This window comes from Arvicanthis niloticus, chromosome 7 (genome assembly GCF_011762505.2).
Source record: "Arvicanthis niloticus isolate mArvNil1 chromosome 7, mArvNil1.pat.X, whole genome shotgun sequence".
NCBI lineage: Eukaryota > Metazoa > Chordata > Mammalia > Rodentia > Muridae > Arvicanthis > Arvicanthis niloticus.
In genome coordinates, this window is record NC_047664.1 from 66,261,378 (window position 1) to 66,278,368 (window position 16,991).

At 48.2% G+C, this 16,991-nt stretch overlaps 1 protein-coding gene across 3 annotated transcripts in view; it reads left to right on the forward strand.

Moving 5' to 3' along the window:
• The first annotated feature begins 1,979 nt into the window (after positions 1 to 1,979).
• Positions 1,980 to 16,991, forward strand: part of Klf3 (KLF transcription factor 3) — a 28,074-nt gene continuing 13,062 nt past the window's right edge. Inside the window, exons 1-2 of one of the 3 annotated variants that reach the window (XM_034508296.3) lie at positions 1,980 to 2,117; positions 15,284 to 15,379. In XM_034508296.3, the coding sequence (XP_034364187.1) occupies positions 15,323 to 15,379 (57 nt within the window). In that variant the 5' untranslated portion in view covers positions 1,980 to 2,117; positions 15,284 to 15,322. Of the gene's footprint in view, positions 2,118 to 10,566; positions 10,754 to 15,283; positions 15,380 to 16,991 lie in introns of those variants that run through there. The other 2 variants (XM_076938532.1, XM_034508297.2) reach the window with 2 other exon arrangements.

The window sequence follows — 16,991 nt, forward strand, 5'->3', positions numbered from 1 at the left end:
CTTCTCATCTTGGTCCACTTTTCAAGCCATCAGATTTTTTTTTTTTTTTTTTTTTTTTTTTTTTTTTTGGTGCAATGCCCATTAGAACAATAGAAAACAAGTTTTCAAGTATTCATTATTTCATGTCATCTTGGGTGAAACAAGCACCTACTATGAGCCAGGCAAACAATTACACAGTCATCACATTTTCAGCTCATTTAAATCAAGCGTACTGCTAATGACTGGTGACCAATGAGCAGCAATTAACAAATGACACACACACACACACAGACACACACACACCACACTACACACACACAAAACCCAACTTTTTCTTTGACTATTTTATTTTTTTATTTGGAAATAACCCATCCAAGACCCTCATTACTTATATTTTAAACAGGACATTATATTAGAATATGAACTAGTGGGTTCTGGGTCTCCTTAGGATAGGCAATTTCAGTGTCGGAGGTTACTGGGTTCTAGTTTAATTGTCCCATGTAGTTACAGTAAGGAGCGGGGAATCTATGTATCACTACGTTTTAAGTAGTACCATGCCTGGCTGAAGCATCAAAGTGAGAATGGTGAACTTACAGGGCCTTTAAAACATCTTGAAGTAATAATAACAAGCCATAGACTGAAGCCGGGTTGTTTTAAAACATTACACAGAACTAAAACAATTGAACCAATTTGTCCTTTGTTCTTTTTATTGCGTTCCTTATTGCATTAATACTGTTTTAAGAAGAAACTCAAAAGCATCAGACTCTAGCCTAGCACCAAGCTCAGCGAAGCTGTCCTCTCACTGGCTTGGTTTCGACAGCTAAAGCGCCTTTGGGGCTGCTAGCCCTCTTAAAGTGTGAAAGGAAAGGTCCCGGGGCTGAGCCCCAGGCCAGCCAGAGCTCTCGCCCCAGGTGGGAGGATCTGCCCGAAGTTTGCAAAATTTTCTGGCAGCAAGGCTGGCCCACGGCCGCCTTTTCGCTCCAGGGCAGCGGGGCCTTGGGGAGTTGCACTCCTCCGGGGGGCTCCACCTCTCCAAGCAAAGTCCCTCTAGGCTGGAGGCGCTTGCGCGCCGCCCCTGCAGGGTAGGCGAAAAGAATACGGACGATCCGGAATCTCGGAACTCCGAGCGCCAGCGCGCAGGCTGCAGCGCGACCCTGTGCACCGGGCAGCGATCGCTCCCGAAGCACCGCGCTCCCTGGCGCCGGGACGGGCATCCTGGGCCACGACACCCGCTCCAGCGCCCTCTGCCCGGGAGGGGCAGCTCTTTCCGCGGGAGCCGGTGATTGACGGCCCCGCTCCCCCCAACCCCCCAGCCTCCACCCCCCTCGGTTCGCCTGCGAACCCGGGCTGTGTGTTTTGGAAGCTTTGCTGCGGGCCGTGAGCGTATGACGCCCGGAGCGGACAACGCCGCCCTTCCTTCCCCCCGGGGCTCCGGCCGCAGCAAGGAGGCCGGGACGGCCAGGGCGGGGCCGCGGGCGCAGGGCGCGGGGCGGAGCGCTGGGCCGGGTGGAGGCCCAGGGTGGAGAGCCGGGCGGGGGCTGCTCACGCCCAGCCCCGAGGCCGCGCCGCGCCTCGCGGGACAGGTCGAGCCGGCGGGGCGGCGCCCCGGCTCCGGGGAATAATGAGTGTCTGTCAGGCTGGCCCCGGGTGACTGGGCGGGGCGCGGGTGGGGGCGGCGCGGGAGGCGGGGGCGGGGAAGGGCAGGGCGGGGTGCGTGTTTGCCAGTGACTCGCCGACCCCTCCGGCGGCTGCCTCCACCCAAGTGGGTGGGGACCCCTCCCAGCCCGGGCGGCTGTGGCGGCTCCCGCTGCCCCTCCCTGACCCTCCCACCCCGGCTCCCAGCCTCTACTTACCCCGCCAGCCCCGGGGAGGCTCGCAGAGCGAGCGGCGCCGGCGTCATGTGACTGCCCAGAGTTGGTGCCAAGGAGCCAGAGGGGAGCCGGGAGCCGAGCCGCGCGGAGCCGCGGCCCGAGCGCAGTGCGAGCGCCACCCGAGCCGACCCCACCCGCGCGTCCGTGCGGTCGCGGTCCCTGTCCCCGACGCCGTCCGGCCCGAAGCGCTTGACCTGCCCGCCTGCGGGGTTCGGGGAGCCGGGCCTGGGTTTCTTGGCCGCTGCGCTCGGCACCGCGCTTGGCAGAGTAAGTCCCCGCGCCCTCACCTTGCCGTCCTGCGCCCCGCTTTGCGCCGCATCTGCTTGCTTCTCTCTCTCTCTTTTTTTTTTACCCCCTCGGAGAAAGCAGGGCGCGGAGAACGGGTCCGGGGTGCAGCGAGGGCTCCTCCGGGCTTGGGAAAGTGCATCGGAGCTGGGGTGGAGGAGCGAGGGGGAGGGGATGGCGGGCGGGACCGTGGGATAGGGGAACTCGGTGGAGCGGGAGCCCGCGGGCGGGGCTCACCTGTGTGGCCCGGGGCCCCCGCGCTCGGTTCCCATCGGAGCCCCCAGCGCACCCCACGAGCGGCCGCGTTGGAGGGAGCCAGGTAGCGGCGAGGCCGCGCCTGCTCCTCCCCCCTCCCGCTGGGACTCGGGGCTCCCGCCCCCCGCCCGCGCCCCCAGCTGCCGCCCAGCAAACTTGGAGCCCAGCCTCCACCGCCCCTGGCGAGAAACTTGGGGGCGATTGGGACTGAAGGAGCATCTTTTTTTCGGTACCCGGAGCGCGCTAACTGCTGGGTCATTTGGCTCCTGGGGGAAGGCAGGGGGAGGAAAAGAAACACCAGGGTTTGGAGAATCGCCTTTGGGGACATGGAGAGAACCTGCCGCAGTGCCTGAAGCAAAGGATTGCAGCGTGGCTAGCTGTGCAGAGCGCCTTCGGTGTTAGGGAACCGGAGCCCCGTAGGGACCACGGGACTGTGGTGTGGACCAGTATCTTTGGATAACTTGGGAGGTGGCAAATAAGAGTTGAAATTGTCATATCCATGTCTTTGGCGGATAACAGAAACGTTTGTAAATTTTTACTGCAGTACTTAATAATAGTATTTTACAATACTAGTTGAATATGAATGAGTCCTTGAATAATTCAGGTTAAATGGACACTGAATATTGTTCACCTTGTATTCTTCAAAATAAACACTTTATACGGAGTCATTGAGATTTTATTCTAAGAACTTATTTTTTCCTCTAATATTGTTGAAGATACTTTATTCTTAAGAGTCTGGTGTTGGGGGGGAGTATGAATTGGTATTCTAAACTCATTTAGATTTGATATCTTGTTACTAAGCAAAATTGAGCTTGGCCAGTTGTTATGATAAATGAGAATTTCATGCATACATTTGAGGAACACTTTTTTTATATATAAGAAATTCTGCTTGCATGATAACTTGCCTCATCCCAGGGACGTAACAAACATCTTCATAATTTTATAAGAGCGTTTATGAAGAAACAGCCCCCTGAGTTATTCCTTGGCTTAAACGTGCGTGCTGACCTTAGGCTGTTAAGAGAAACCTGAAAGAAGATGTTTGATTAATTTAAACTCCCTAGAGAAAATTAGTTTTCCTATCAGTGAGGTTTGCTGCAGACCAGTCGTCACTGGCCAAGTCCCATGAAGGTGCTCTGTAGAGACCCATTTGGCTGAAACGAAGAAGAGTATCAAAGTGTAGGAATGACAGTAGCTACTTGGACCCTTCTGCAATACAAAACTACATAGTTGTGGGGAGAGCTATTGTCTCTTTGCTGCAAAGTTTCTATATTAAAATCCAATCTTGTTGCTATGGGTACAGCAATGCCTTTTCCCCCTCCCCCCTTTTATTTTTCCTTTTTAATCTGTAGTTAGGTCTACATACCAAGCCTTAAGTCTCTGATAATGAAAACCTGAGTTGAGTTAAACCATCTTGGCTAACAAAGTATAAAGAAAAAAAATACTGTGGATGGGACTTTAAATGGATCTAATACTTAAGGGAAAAGAGTCATTGATAGATTATCTGGTAAAATTAGTGCCGGAGTTTATGAATTGCATATCAGTTTTGAAGTAAAAATCACATTCCCAAAAAGGTGACTTTCAGTAGGTTCATGTGGAGAACCAGTGAATAGTTCTTGACTACATCTGAAAAAGAATGAGATTTTCAAGTGGTTAAATACGCAAAGTCTGTCTTCGAATTTAGCTGTGACCAAAGGAAGCTTGAACTTAGTCCAGCTTTGGTTCTGTGGGGTAGCCCAGTTGTAACCTGGATTCTTACAGCAGTGCATTCTCTAGGTTTTCCTCAATAAGCACGATGGCTGGATCAGATCATCCCATCGTAGAATTTGGCCAGGGCACGGGGCTGCTAGCCCTCGGGACCTGGCCGAAAAGGACAAAGGAAATCAGGAAGGAGGCTGGCACTAGGTAATTCGGAAGGTCTCTGCAGCCTGAAGATGATAAAATCGCATGTGTACTTGGGATGTTTACTGTATGTGGCAGCTCCTGTTGGTAAATAGGGCAGGTCCCCTTGTATAAAGCTGGTGTTATTATTCACACCCATAGAACAAACACCTCCACCCCCCTGTTGTTGTCTTAAAAAACTCCAGCTGCTCATGAATATAGGGTCAGGGAGGGCTGGCTAAATGTTTCTCTGTGCTCTCTCTCCAGCACTGCCGGCCGGGCTGTTTCCTGTTCTTTGTTTCAAGGCTGGGGTTTGCGTCATACATTCCAAGTGGCATATGTGTGCTCTTTCCTGTTTCAGGCTGTTTTCTGGTCGATCAGTAGCCTAAACCAGGCCATGGTCCCTGCCCCTAAACTTTGTATCCCCACCCAGGGAGTTATCATGTCTCTACACTGTGATTGCTTAAGATGCCTGTGTTATGTCATAATGAGAAGTCAGTTAACCTTTTTCCACACACCCTTTGCCCCACTGTTTATAGGGGCAAATCAATACTTTTACCTTTTAAAAGTTATCCTACCGTTGTGTTGTTAGGGACTTTCAGGGGCATATGACAAATCTAAAGGAAGTTGTTTTTGCAGTTTCCCTGTGAATTTGGATACAGCCATTGTTTTGAGATAGGCACATTGCCCCAAGCTGTCAAATTTAGATCAGGATTAACACCTTAGAGTTAAGGATCTGCCATATGCGAAAGCTCTGGCCCACCCTCGCTCATTTTCACTCAGGCTGTCCAAGGTAGGCCCAGGGGGATGGAGGATTTAAATAGTTTGGCCACCTGGGCTGAGTTGCAAGTCTTGCTTGTTTTGAAGGAGAAGTCTGTAGAAAAACTTATTCAAGCAAAGCATGACATGTATCAAGAAAAAAAAAATCCAGGGTTATTTTTTTTTAGGGATAAAGATTAAACCAGCAGAATATTATTTTTAAGGGCAAAGACTCCTAAATCCTAGAGGTGACTTCTAGCCCATTTTAAGAATAAAAGTCTTAAGGAAAAGGAGAGAGGTGAGTGCTGATTGGTTTTCTTGAATGATGGTTTGGAAAACTGTCACCTTCTGTTTTGAAAACAGAGGGTTGCTTATCTTTCTCATAATATCAGTTTTTCAATCTTTAGCTTGTGGCCTCGACAGTCTGGATAAACTGTGCAGTAAGTTTCTCTCTCTCTGCTCTTGAGAAACTTTTTCTTTAAAAGAAAGAGTTGGGGGTGGGGACTTTTACGTGTCTTTTTCAAACTTACTTGGGGATTTTCTTTAAAACCTAAAGGAATGATCTACAGAGTTTGAGATGGACTTATTCAAGTGATGACTGAACACAAACCAGCCCCAAGCTGCCAGTATTGAGAATAGCTAGTTGCTTTAAATATCTCATCCTGCTAATAGTTACAAAAGGAAGATATAAAATGATATGAAGTAAAATAAATATTTTAACTGCCTCATCTATGAAAGTCAATAGGGTCAAACGTAGGCTAGTGATACTTTCCTTGAAAAAAAATCATAGGAGTCTTAGAAATCCCCAGTAGTGGTTTGATTTAGGTTTTTTTCCTTTCTCCTTTAGAACAAAGCAACTTGAAATATTAAGCTGCACTGAGAACAAGAGACCTTTAAGCTGAAGTTCATAAATTATTTAAATTGAAATACAAAGTTAGTAACAACCCAACTAGATTGGGTAGACAGTCTTGATGAGGTTTCTGCTTGGGTGGGGACAGGGAGGTGGCTAATAGGTTTGATTAGGGTCTAGTCTACTCTGTCAGGAGTGTTGCAAGCTTTTAAACGCTGTATTAAATTGTTAGGGAAGTTGTCTTATTTGGTAGTTGCTATATTTATTAGACATGGGAACAATAGTTTCAACTCTTCATATCATGCCTAATTTTACTTCATTGTCTCTGGGTTCTCACCTATTTCCAAGTGGTGGTTTTATACACACACACACACACACACACACACACACACACAAATTGGACTTGTTTCTGAAGTGGCTAGTTAGCATTGATCCTGGCTGTTGTGGGGAGAGAGTCCCTAGAACCTTTGAGCAGTTACCACCTGGTTTGCGGAGAGGTATTTTCTCATCAGTTCCTCAGAGTGAGCTGGGAGAGGAGCAGGATGGTCTTCAGTGTTTCAGGCTCTGGACAGCCAGAGCCTGCTTCTCATCTTAGACAGTCATGCCAGAGCTCGGAGACAGGAAACCAGACAGAGTCTGCCCTGATAAGGGAGAGTATTGTCTAAAGGAGGTAGCCCTGCTTCCCCACCCCAAACACTCCTTCCTTGAAAGTTAGTAGGGAACCACGGCACTGTAGATACTTTGTGAATCAGGACTAGAGATGTTTTCTTCTAAAGCAAAAAGGAAAAAGTATATACGCCTCTCAACTGTGTGCACGCCGAATGTGGACTGTGACCCTCTTCAGTGCACTAATTAATGAGACTGTCCTGTGCCTTGTTCTGCGGGTTTTCAGTAAAGTTCTCTGGCAAAACTGGTTCCTTGAGGTTTTTGAAACTCATTTTCATTGTGCTGGCAGGCTGAATACATTATCATTTCCCCAGCTAATTGTTAAGGGGGGTGGCGCGAAGATGGAGCAACAACTGACAAGTGGCAGGTTCCTGGCCATCTGCGCCTGCGCATTCAGTTCAACACTCCCCCCACCCCCCATCCCGGTCTAGCTTTCTCCCTCTCAGGAGAAAGATCTTGAGTTCAGCCTAGTCTGGGACTAATGCTAGTTGCTGATCTTTAAAGGTTTAGGGACCATTCCAAGAGATGGCTCAGAGCTGGAGTCAAGCCCCATCCAAGGAGTTTAGCCCAATCTGGACAGGATAGAGGCAATGGAAGATGGTTGAAGTCAGCCTCTACCCTAAAGAGCGGCCTGGGTTTGTCTCCGTGGCCTCTGCCATTCTTTTCCAAGAACTGCATTCTGTTGGAGTCTAATCGCTGTGGTCCACTCTTTGCCTTACCTATGCTTGTACTTTATACCCTGGAACCTTCAAAGCGTTGCACTCGCGAATACTTTGATTAGTAAGATCAGTTTCCTGTTCCACTTCTCCAGACATTGTACTTTAGTCTCCCTGCACCCTTTCAAGGGTTCATTCACATTTTGTGTTTTAGACATGCTGGCTTCGCTGGCCTCGGACCCATGCTCATCCCGGGTCCTTGCCCTTCATGTTTATCCTAACACGAGAAGTGTAGTTTGACATCCATACGTTTGTTCATCTCGCAGGTATTTATTGAGCACCTAGTCATTAGTGGTAATCTCACGTTATGTGCAATCATTCTGAGTTATGCCACAGGATAGAGAGGCGCTGCAGTGAGTGATCTAACCTGGAAAGGCATTTTGAAATCTTAATTGCTCTTGGAACCTCCCCGTGGCACTGCTTACAGCTTACCATGGACCAGTGTGCACACCACACCCTCTGGGTTGGGGAGTGACCCCAGGGTGAGGTGATTCCACCCAAAAATGGCTCCCTCCACCCAGGGTGTGCAGCATAGAGAAGCTCTGGTCTGCCAGCAGGCACACACTGGTTCCTGGCTGCAGCTCCAGGAGTGTGGAAGAGTCCCCCTGTTTCCTCATTTCTAAAATGGGGACGAAGACCTGACCCCTCTGCCTTTGTACAGTTACTGGGAGGATATCCGTATTTACTTGGGTAAAAGCTGCCAATTTTTCTCAGCGGTTTTATGGACCAGTTGCAGGTGCATTGGCTAGCAAGAATAATAACCTAATTGGAAGCCATCAGAATGTAGCTTTTGATCTTGTGTCCAAATAGGCTCTGAAAGAAGGGGCAGGCTAAAAGTCACCCCGTTGGCTACTATAAGACTATCACTGAGTTCCATTTCCCCAAAGGGACTAGTCTTTTCGCAGAAGACCGACCCCCTTAGAGTGTAGTCCTTTCTGAGTTGAGTGATGTGCCAAGTCCTCAGCCTTGAAGTCAGATGGTAAACTTGGGTTCGAATCCTGGCTCTCCAGCTGTGTGAACTTGGTGGGTTGTTAGGCCCCGCCCTTCAAGTGTTTTCATTGTGAAATGAGAAGGCAGTTCCCACTCAAGGCATATAATGACACAGATGAGTAAAGAACAGGACATTTGTCATGAAGGTGGTGGTGACCAGCCAGACAGACACATCCCATGGCCTTTGTTTTCATTGGCCAACAAAAGTACCATCTCTGTTGTTTTGAGGCAAGGTCTCTGTGTAGCCCAGGCTAGCCCAGGAGTTGTAGCAGGCCTGCGTATCCCTTCTGAGAACTGGGAATACTAGCATGTACCCCCACACTAGGCAGAAGTATCATTAGGAAACAAGAAAAACCCATACCCATCAACTACAGCTGGCTCCCATCCCCTGCCCTCTTACTGTCCTCTTGCTAGGCTTATTTAAAAGACTTCTACAGGTGGGTAAGGGGAAAAAAAATTGTTTGAAGATGATAATGGGAAGGACTCCAGAGACTGTCTAGGCCAGGCTAAGGTTAGGGGCAGTAACTTTTTAAAGGAAGTTTTGATCACTTATTTCCTGTAGGGCTGGGCCCGCCCTCCCCCTTGGAACCAGTTTAGGAACATTTCAAGTGTGTTCAGGAGGAGATGGCTGCGGAAGTCCTCAAGGCTTGGTCACTTGTAATTAGTTATTATTATTGGTGGTGAGGGGTTGCTTGTTTTGTTGTTATTTCCTTGGGCCTAGCATAGAAACAACTTTGTTTTCAGGGTAAGAGAGCCTTCTAAGGTGTCAGGGGTAGGAGACACACCCTTCTAGCTTGGCGAGGTAAGAGGAGGCCAACCTGGACATTGTGGGGAGCAAGCAGTCAGCTGGCCACATAGGGTGGGGAGAGCCTTTAGCAGGTCTTTGAAGAATTAGGAGGATTTAGATAAGCCGGAAGGGGAGGGGCATACCACGCTGTTGCCCAGCATCAGGGCCAAAAGTGAACAAAAGCTTGGGCTTGGGGAGGGGGAGTCAGGGCCGCTTGGGGAGCCTGGGCTGGTTAGGAAGCTGGTGACAGGCACAAGCAGCTAACCTCACCCTGGCAGCCCCAGGCTCCCTTGGAGGAGGGACCAGATGAGGGAGGAACTGCTGGCAAAGGGGACTGGGCTTCGTTCCTCCCCCTCCCACCCTCCTCACCCCAAACTCCAGCGGGAGGCCTGAGGACCTGGCCCTTGTGGCTGTGGTGGAAATGGAGAGAAAAGGGGTGGGGCAGACTTCACAGATGACCTTAGGTTTCCATGGTGAAAGACGAGAAAATAAGGCAAATGGGAATTAAGGAGGGGCAACCTCTTAGAGCAGGGACTGGAGGGGGAGGAGGAGGAGGAGGAGGAGGGTCAGGCTGGACTGGAGCCATGTTGCCCAGCCAAGGTTGCAAGTGCTTTCTGGTTTGTGTTTACTCTTGAAGGGGAGGCCACCGTCCCCCTGCACGGTTTTGGATGGAAGGTGCAGTCTTCTGAGGTAAAGTTTAGTGAGACTCCAGGCACTGGGAGCTACACCACCCTGACAGTTCTTTCTGGTTATTTTTAAGGTTCCAGCCATCCTTGGTTCAGGGAGGAATTTCCAGGAACTGGCTGCAGCCTGGAGCCAGTCAGGTCCCTCCCAGCCTTCCCACTCCCTGAAGGGTGGGGCTCCATGGGTGGAGGCCCAGCAGGGTGGAGTGAGGTGGGTCTCCAGTGATAGGGAGGGCACCTAGTGAGCCAGGCAGATGAGAGGCCCCTTGGCCTCACGCAGCCTTTCTGGATTTGATTATATAACGCCTCACAGAGGAGAACCGTGAGGGCTTGGGCGAGGCCTTTTGAGCTGTGTACAAAGCAGGATTAAGACATCGTGGGTAGTTTTCAATTTATCTTGGGTGGCTTGCCCTTAAAACTAAAACACAGAATTGTCAGCAAGCTTAAAGGAGGGAAACAAATGGTAACCCAAGTGCTAACCAGGTGCCCTTCAATATCAGAGTTGGCCTGAAGAGTAATATAAGTTTGGGTCTCTGCAGCCCAACTGGGCGCTCTCCGGGGGTGGGGGGTGGGGGTGAGGCAGGGGGCGGGGGCTGGTGAGGAGAGCCTGGAGGACTCCTGCTCCGTAGCTGCCTTCCCACCTGTCCTTATTTACATGTAAAATCAATTGCTTCACTTGGTCTTTCCGAAGTACAGGGTGTGGGCAGAATCTTATCTGAAGCTATGTCCTGTTTGGACAAGTTGGACTCGCCCTGGCAACTCTCCATGGGGTGGAGCCGATGGGTGGAGGCAGAAAAGTAAAATTGGGTGGCTCGTTCACAGAGAGGGGAGGGCGGATCACTAGCTCCCTGGGTCATTGCATCCCATCTGCAACCAAATCATGAACTTCTCCCTTTTACAAAACACGTTAATGCAGAAATAATTGATGAGAGGCAAAGATTCGGAAATATCCAGTGGAATTCTGTTCAGGTCGACAGTGGAAGAGTGAGGTGGGTGAGTCCTTGGGTAGTGTGAAAACTGGACACCCTTCCAAGGTAGGTGCCAGCGCCGCTAAGCAAGCCTGCCTTAGGGTGCCTGCCCCTCTGAGTTTCTGGCCAGGCCATTGCATGGTACTTCCTGTAGTACTAGTCACTGGGAGCACTACGAGAGTTTGCTAAGGAAATGTAAAGAAAGGTTTCTCGAGAAAGGAAGTCCAGCTCTGGGACGGTGCTTGCCCTCCTGGCCAAGATACACATCGAGCCCAGATCTTTACCCTGTCTGTTCCTTTGGAGAGCGAGGGTGGGGACCCAACAAACTTACTTCCTCTTTTGAAAAAGTTCAAATGCTTGGGAGTGAAAGATACTCGATGATTGCTGCTTGTTTGGTTGTCTAATGACTAGGGTTCTCTGGACACCTGGCTGAGGTCCCCGTTGAGGGAAGCAGGTATTTGGGACAAGCCTTAGGGGTCAGGCCGGGTAAAGAAAAGAGAGAATGTCAGGCAAGGGTTGCTTTGTCCTCAACAGTCTGAGAACTCTTGACTGTATTCACCCTGAGGTTGAGCCCTGAGCCTCACAGACTGCAGGAGCTGTATCATTTCTAGAAGTCACCTGAATGATTCTCCAGGCTTCTAGTATATAATTCTACAGTTATGCGCTGACAGAAACCTGACCCTTGGTTTGATAATCTGCAGTCAAAAGTAGAAGAGGGGAGGGCTCCCGAAGGGATGGTACTTTTCAATGAAAATTCGGTTTTACAAGCTCTTCCCCACAAAATGACCTGGTTGTTCCAATTATGGGAAATTATTTGGGGGGAAACTGATTTCCCTATATTGTTTTTTTTTTTAAAGCACCTTAGTAACTTCTAAAAACAAAAATACGTTTTGCCCGCGTGACATGCCAGGTTTTTTTTTTTCCTCTGTTATTGCTTAATTCAGATTGAGAGTGTTTAGCTAAACAGAACTACGATGTAAAGAAATAACCACAGTTGAGGCTTTCTCATCTCTGCAGTGCCTACATAAAGTGGTTAATATGATGCCTCTGCTTGGTTAAAAGCCACAAGGTTGTAAAGACCCCGAGGCTGGTACACTCAACTCTTCTGTCAGCATCTTAAGACCTCAAAGCCTGTTTTTGTGCGCCACCTACTGGTTCTCTTTAGAATTGCCATCGGTGTGGCAAGTTAAAATATTTTCTACAAGAGTCAGTGGTTTCAGAATCCCTAGATAGCCTGGCAGTGGTGGAGCAAGCCTTTAATCCCAGCACTTTGCGGGCAGAGGCAGGCGGATTTCTGAGTTCGAGGCCAGCCTTGTCTACAGAGTGAGTTCAGGACTACACAGAGCAAACCCTGTCTCACAAAACAAAACAGAATCCCTTTTTAAAAATGAAGGAGGTGTGGTAGTATGCATCTGTCATTCTAGCACGTGGGAGGCAGGTGGAGCGCTAGGTCAGCCAAGGCTATACAGTGAGACTCAAAAAAAAAAAAGGAGAAAAACTATCTTTAAAAAAGGATAATAATAACCGCAGACCACTGTTCCTAGATCACAGCGACTGCCAACCAAGTTCAGAGATCCCGATTCTTACCTGTTAGTTACATGGAAGGCATTGTGGTAGTGCTGCACTCATTCTTTCCTGATTTAAATATTAACTCTAATTCAAGTGTGAGGGATTGAACCCAGGGCCTCACGGTGCTAGACAAGCATTCTGCCAAGAGCGGTTCCCCCTCTTCCCTGGTTCCTCACCAGAATGCATAAAGCCTGGAGCAGCTTTATGCTGCTCCAGGGGAACTGCCGCTGCTGTTTTGGACAGGCCGTCTGATGTGTGTTGGTGTGCTCCGTTTTCTTGCTGTCCTTTCGATGTCTTTCTTTATTGTGGCTAAACTTTTAACTATAAACATCATCACACAAGGTATGGGAAGCCAGCCCCTGCTTCCAACTCTGTTGTGAGCCCAGGATGGCCTTGAACTTGAGACATCCTCTTGTATCAGCTTTATCCTGAGTGCTGAGATCCAAGCATATACCATCTCACCTGGCTTCCCCTAGAAGCTCTTATTAACAGTTGGGGGGTTCCAGGCATCATTTATCTTGCTTTATATATTGCTCTGGGGTTTGAAACTAATAAATGTAGTCCCGGTGTGTGTGCAGTGCGTACCACAAATCCAAAAGCTGCACATCTATTGAGATGAGTAATTCAGAGGGAAAAGGATCCTGTAACTTGAGAATGGAGTGTGGTCTGCATCCTTCCTGTGAGAAGTATTGCCTCCTCGGGGCTGGGTTAGGCTGTTATCTGAGGCCTCAAAGCCTCGGATCTCCTTCCTTCCACACCTGGGAAGGACAGCCATGATAAACATCTTGTAGGATAGATTCAAGCGGACTCCACTTAAAAGACTAAGATGTTGGTGGGAAGCTGCTAAACTGTCTGACCTTATCAATGGCAGCAGAACATCTGTCAGCTTTATGGTCTCCAAAGATACCAGGAGATACACCTTTCTTCTCTCAGGGTGGGGACCTGTCCCACCTTTCTTCTCTCAGGGTGGGGCACGGACAGGTCTTAGAGCTCTACCTGTGTGTGGAGTTGCTCAATTAGGACCAGTTATTAGATGCCAAGACACAACAGGTTTTCTTTCTTCCTAATAAGATCACCCAGGTTTGGGGGTTTTGTTTGTTTGTTTGTTTGTTTTGGGTTTTTTGTTGTTTTTGTTTTTTGCTGTCATTTTGTCTTTTGCTGGGATACCTAAGAGGGTAAAGGCACCAAGGAGTTGGGCAGCCTGGTGTCACATTGTATTTACAGATTATTATATACCCTAAGGTATAGGACAATTAATTGAGAAGTCAGAGGTGTTGGTGGGTAGAATTTATATGTTGCCATGAAAATCAAAGAGGTTCCATTGACATGCTGAAGGGCAAAAGCCACCTGGCACCACATTCATGCTTCTATGTGAATGTCTTAATGTAACTGCTAACACTTGTATGTACAGTAAGTAGGCTTGGGCTCTGTATTCTCCATACTGTGGTAGGAGACGCGAAGACTCTCCAGCCCGGAACTTCTTTTAAAGATTTTATTTTTATTTGAAGTTATGTGTCTGTGTGGCTATGTGCAGGTGAATGCAAGTGCCCAGGGAGCCCATGGGTCCCCTAGGGCTGAGGTTCTAGGTGATTGTGAGCCACTCTGATGTAAGAGCAGTTTTGTATTCTTAACCACTGAGCCATCTCTGCAGCCTCTTCTCTCAGTCTTCCTAGCGCTGGAGTTTGCCGGTGTGCCACTTTCTCAGGAGAAACTTGCTCATTTAGCCGCTCGAACCAGAGGGACCTGAGTCAAAGTGCTGAGCATGTAAACCAAGCTGGGATAGTGAGGCTCTGCCGATGCATGAAGTCTGTCTCTGGCCAGTAGTTCTAAGCAGCAGATTTGTAATTACAGGGTAGAGCACGACAAGGTCAAGGTAGGCATTGCCTTCGCTAGAGTGACAGCAAGCTAATGTAGGAAACCTGCCCAGAAAACAGTGCTATGACTGAGGGTGTGTTTCAAGATCCAAGCGGACTTTTCTCCAAGAAATGTAAATGACAGAGACTGAAAAAAGGTTCCGACTCAGTAACTCAAAGAAAAGCGATGTATCATGTGGAAACCATCAAAATGAAAGCAAAGAAATTTTGCTTTAAGAGAATTTGTCGTAAAAATTAAACTGTGTAGGATACAAGTACAGCGTGTTAAATGCTATTTCTAGTAGTGAGCGTTTTGGAAACTGTCGGAAACACAAAGGTCCAGCAATGTTTTTCTTGTTTTACTCGTGTGTGTGTGTGTGTGTGTGTGTGTGTGTGTGTGTGTAAAATGGAGGACAGGTTGCTTTGCTCTGTGTGGTAACTGGTGGCCAGGCTTAGCAGCAGACACATTTGCCTTCTGTACTAGTTCATTAGCCCTTGTTTCTAATGAAAGGCGACACGTTTTTATTTTGAGACAAGGCTTCTCTGTGTAGCCATGACTGTCCTCGACTTACTTTGTAGACCAGGCTGGCCTCAAACTCACAGAGACCCACCTGCCTTTGCCTCCCAAGCTGGTGTAAAAGGCGTGTACCACCACACCCGGCCAAAGGTGTCAGTTTAAACTGATCTTGTCACAGAGCAGTGTGGTTTGATGCTTTGAGTCAGTACATCAGTAAAGAATTAAGTGACAGTACAGGTCCCACACAGCGTGTGTACTGCATACCCACTTACACAGGGCTTGGAGGGTTAGAACCGGCAGCACTGGCAGTTGCTTCTGGGTTTCTTCCTCGATGTTTTCTTCCTAGGAGCACGGGGATGGGCGGCTCTTCTGCTGAGCTCTCCAGCAATGCCCTGCAAGGTTTCCTGGCAGAAGAGGCTGTACATATTGTTCCAGAAATGTCAGGGTTTGTGTGACTGTATTAGAAATGCCACTTTCATTAAGTCCTGCCTGGGAGGCCTGGTTTTAATTATGCAAAAGGGCATCTTCATCTCTTCATAGTAGGTATGGGAAGTGAGAGAGAAAATGGAGTGAAGCTAAGAGGTTGAAGGGATGTCTTCTTTTTCTTAGTTTATGTGACCTTGGTATTAAGACCAGGCATGTTGTTTTGTTTTCTAGGCCAGACATCAGAACACCCTAGAAGTCGAAACTAAAAGAATGCTCATGTTTGACCCAGTCCCTGTCAAGCAAGAGGCCATGGACCCTGTCTCAGTGGTAAGCTTCCCTAAACTGATCAACACTCTTAACTGATAACATTGTGTGTCATGTTTGTTTCCTAAAGTGCTTCTTGTTTGACAGGGCATTTGACAGGTGGTGTTTCTCAAAGCCCCCAGTAATAAACGAGGTGTCACTATCCCCACACCCCTAGATAGGGTCAACCATAGGCCAGTCTGTTCACAAAAAGTAAATTCACAAATGTATGTGTAAAACACATTGAGAACAAAGTGATTTTTTTTTTAAAGGAAGACAGAAAGCATTGACAGAAGCCATATGGGGCTGCGGTTCTAGGAGGGATGACTTGAGGAGAAGCCAGCCAGAGAGGGGACTTGGCAGTAAGACCAGATCATATTTCACTTGGAAGAGTGTGTGGCTGGGTGGGAATTACTTCTACAGTCTCTTTCAAGCCTTAGTGGCTCAGTTGGCCCATCTTATAAGCCAGGCCATAGCGCTCAATACTCAGACACCAGGGGACTAAGACTCGGTCGAGGTGTTTCTGTAGGTCCGGTCCTAGGGTCTCGGTGATGAGATACAGGTGACAAGGAGGTGCCCGACTTTTAAAAGCAGGAGCAGTTTAGACTGAGGCTGTGGTTTCCAGACACTGACTAACGAGGCATCGCTCCCAATCTGCCTTGCTCTTTTCTTCCATGGGTTCGGAAAATATTCACAAGGGGAAAAAAATCTTGGCCTGGATGTGTATCTGAAGGTTGGGAATGACACGCTTGCAAAATTAGATCATCCTTATGCACTGGCTGTGGAAGTTCCTGCCAGAAATACTTACACAAGACACAGACAGGGTCACTCCAAGGTGCTTGGAACTCAGTTACCATGGATATTACTAAGCCGATGATGTGTTTGGTGTCTGCAACAAAACGTCAGTGAGAACATCTTTAAGGAAATAACATTTACATTCTAGCACAGTAGCCAGATGTAAATAATAATGCAGTTATTGTGTGCCTGAGTGTAATAGTTGAACAATAAAAAATATATTTATTTTAAAAAGTAGACTTTTCTTCTAAGGCAGTAATTTGCAACCTTTGGGTCTTGACCCCTTTGGGGGGTTAAGTATCAGATATCCTATAATCAGATATTTACATTACAATTACATACATCACATAACAGTAAAAATTACAGTTATGAAGTAGCAACAAAATAATGTTATGGTTGGTGGTCACCACAGCATGAGGAACTGTGTTAAAGGGTCCCGGCATTAGGAAGGTTGAGGACACCGGGCTAAGGCTGTAACTTGTCTTCCCTGTCAGTTTGCTTCCACTGCTGTGATTAACAACATGACCAAAAGCAAAGGTGGGGAGGAAATGGTTTATTTCAGCTTATAGCTCCAGGTCACATTCTATCAGTGAGAAAATCCGGGCCGGAGCCTGAGGCGGAGACCTTGGAGGAGCCCTGCTTACTGGCTTGCTCAAGACCTAACTCTGACGTAACCGAGAACCACTGGCTCAAGGGAGATTCTTCACGCATCAATCCTTAGTCAAGAAAATGCCCCCAGAGACTTGCCTACAGACCAGACTAAGAGATACAATTGTTTCTCAGTTGAAGCCCTCCTTCCCAGGTGTCCTAATCATGTGTCACCTTGACCAATAAGACAAAA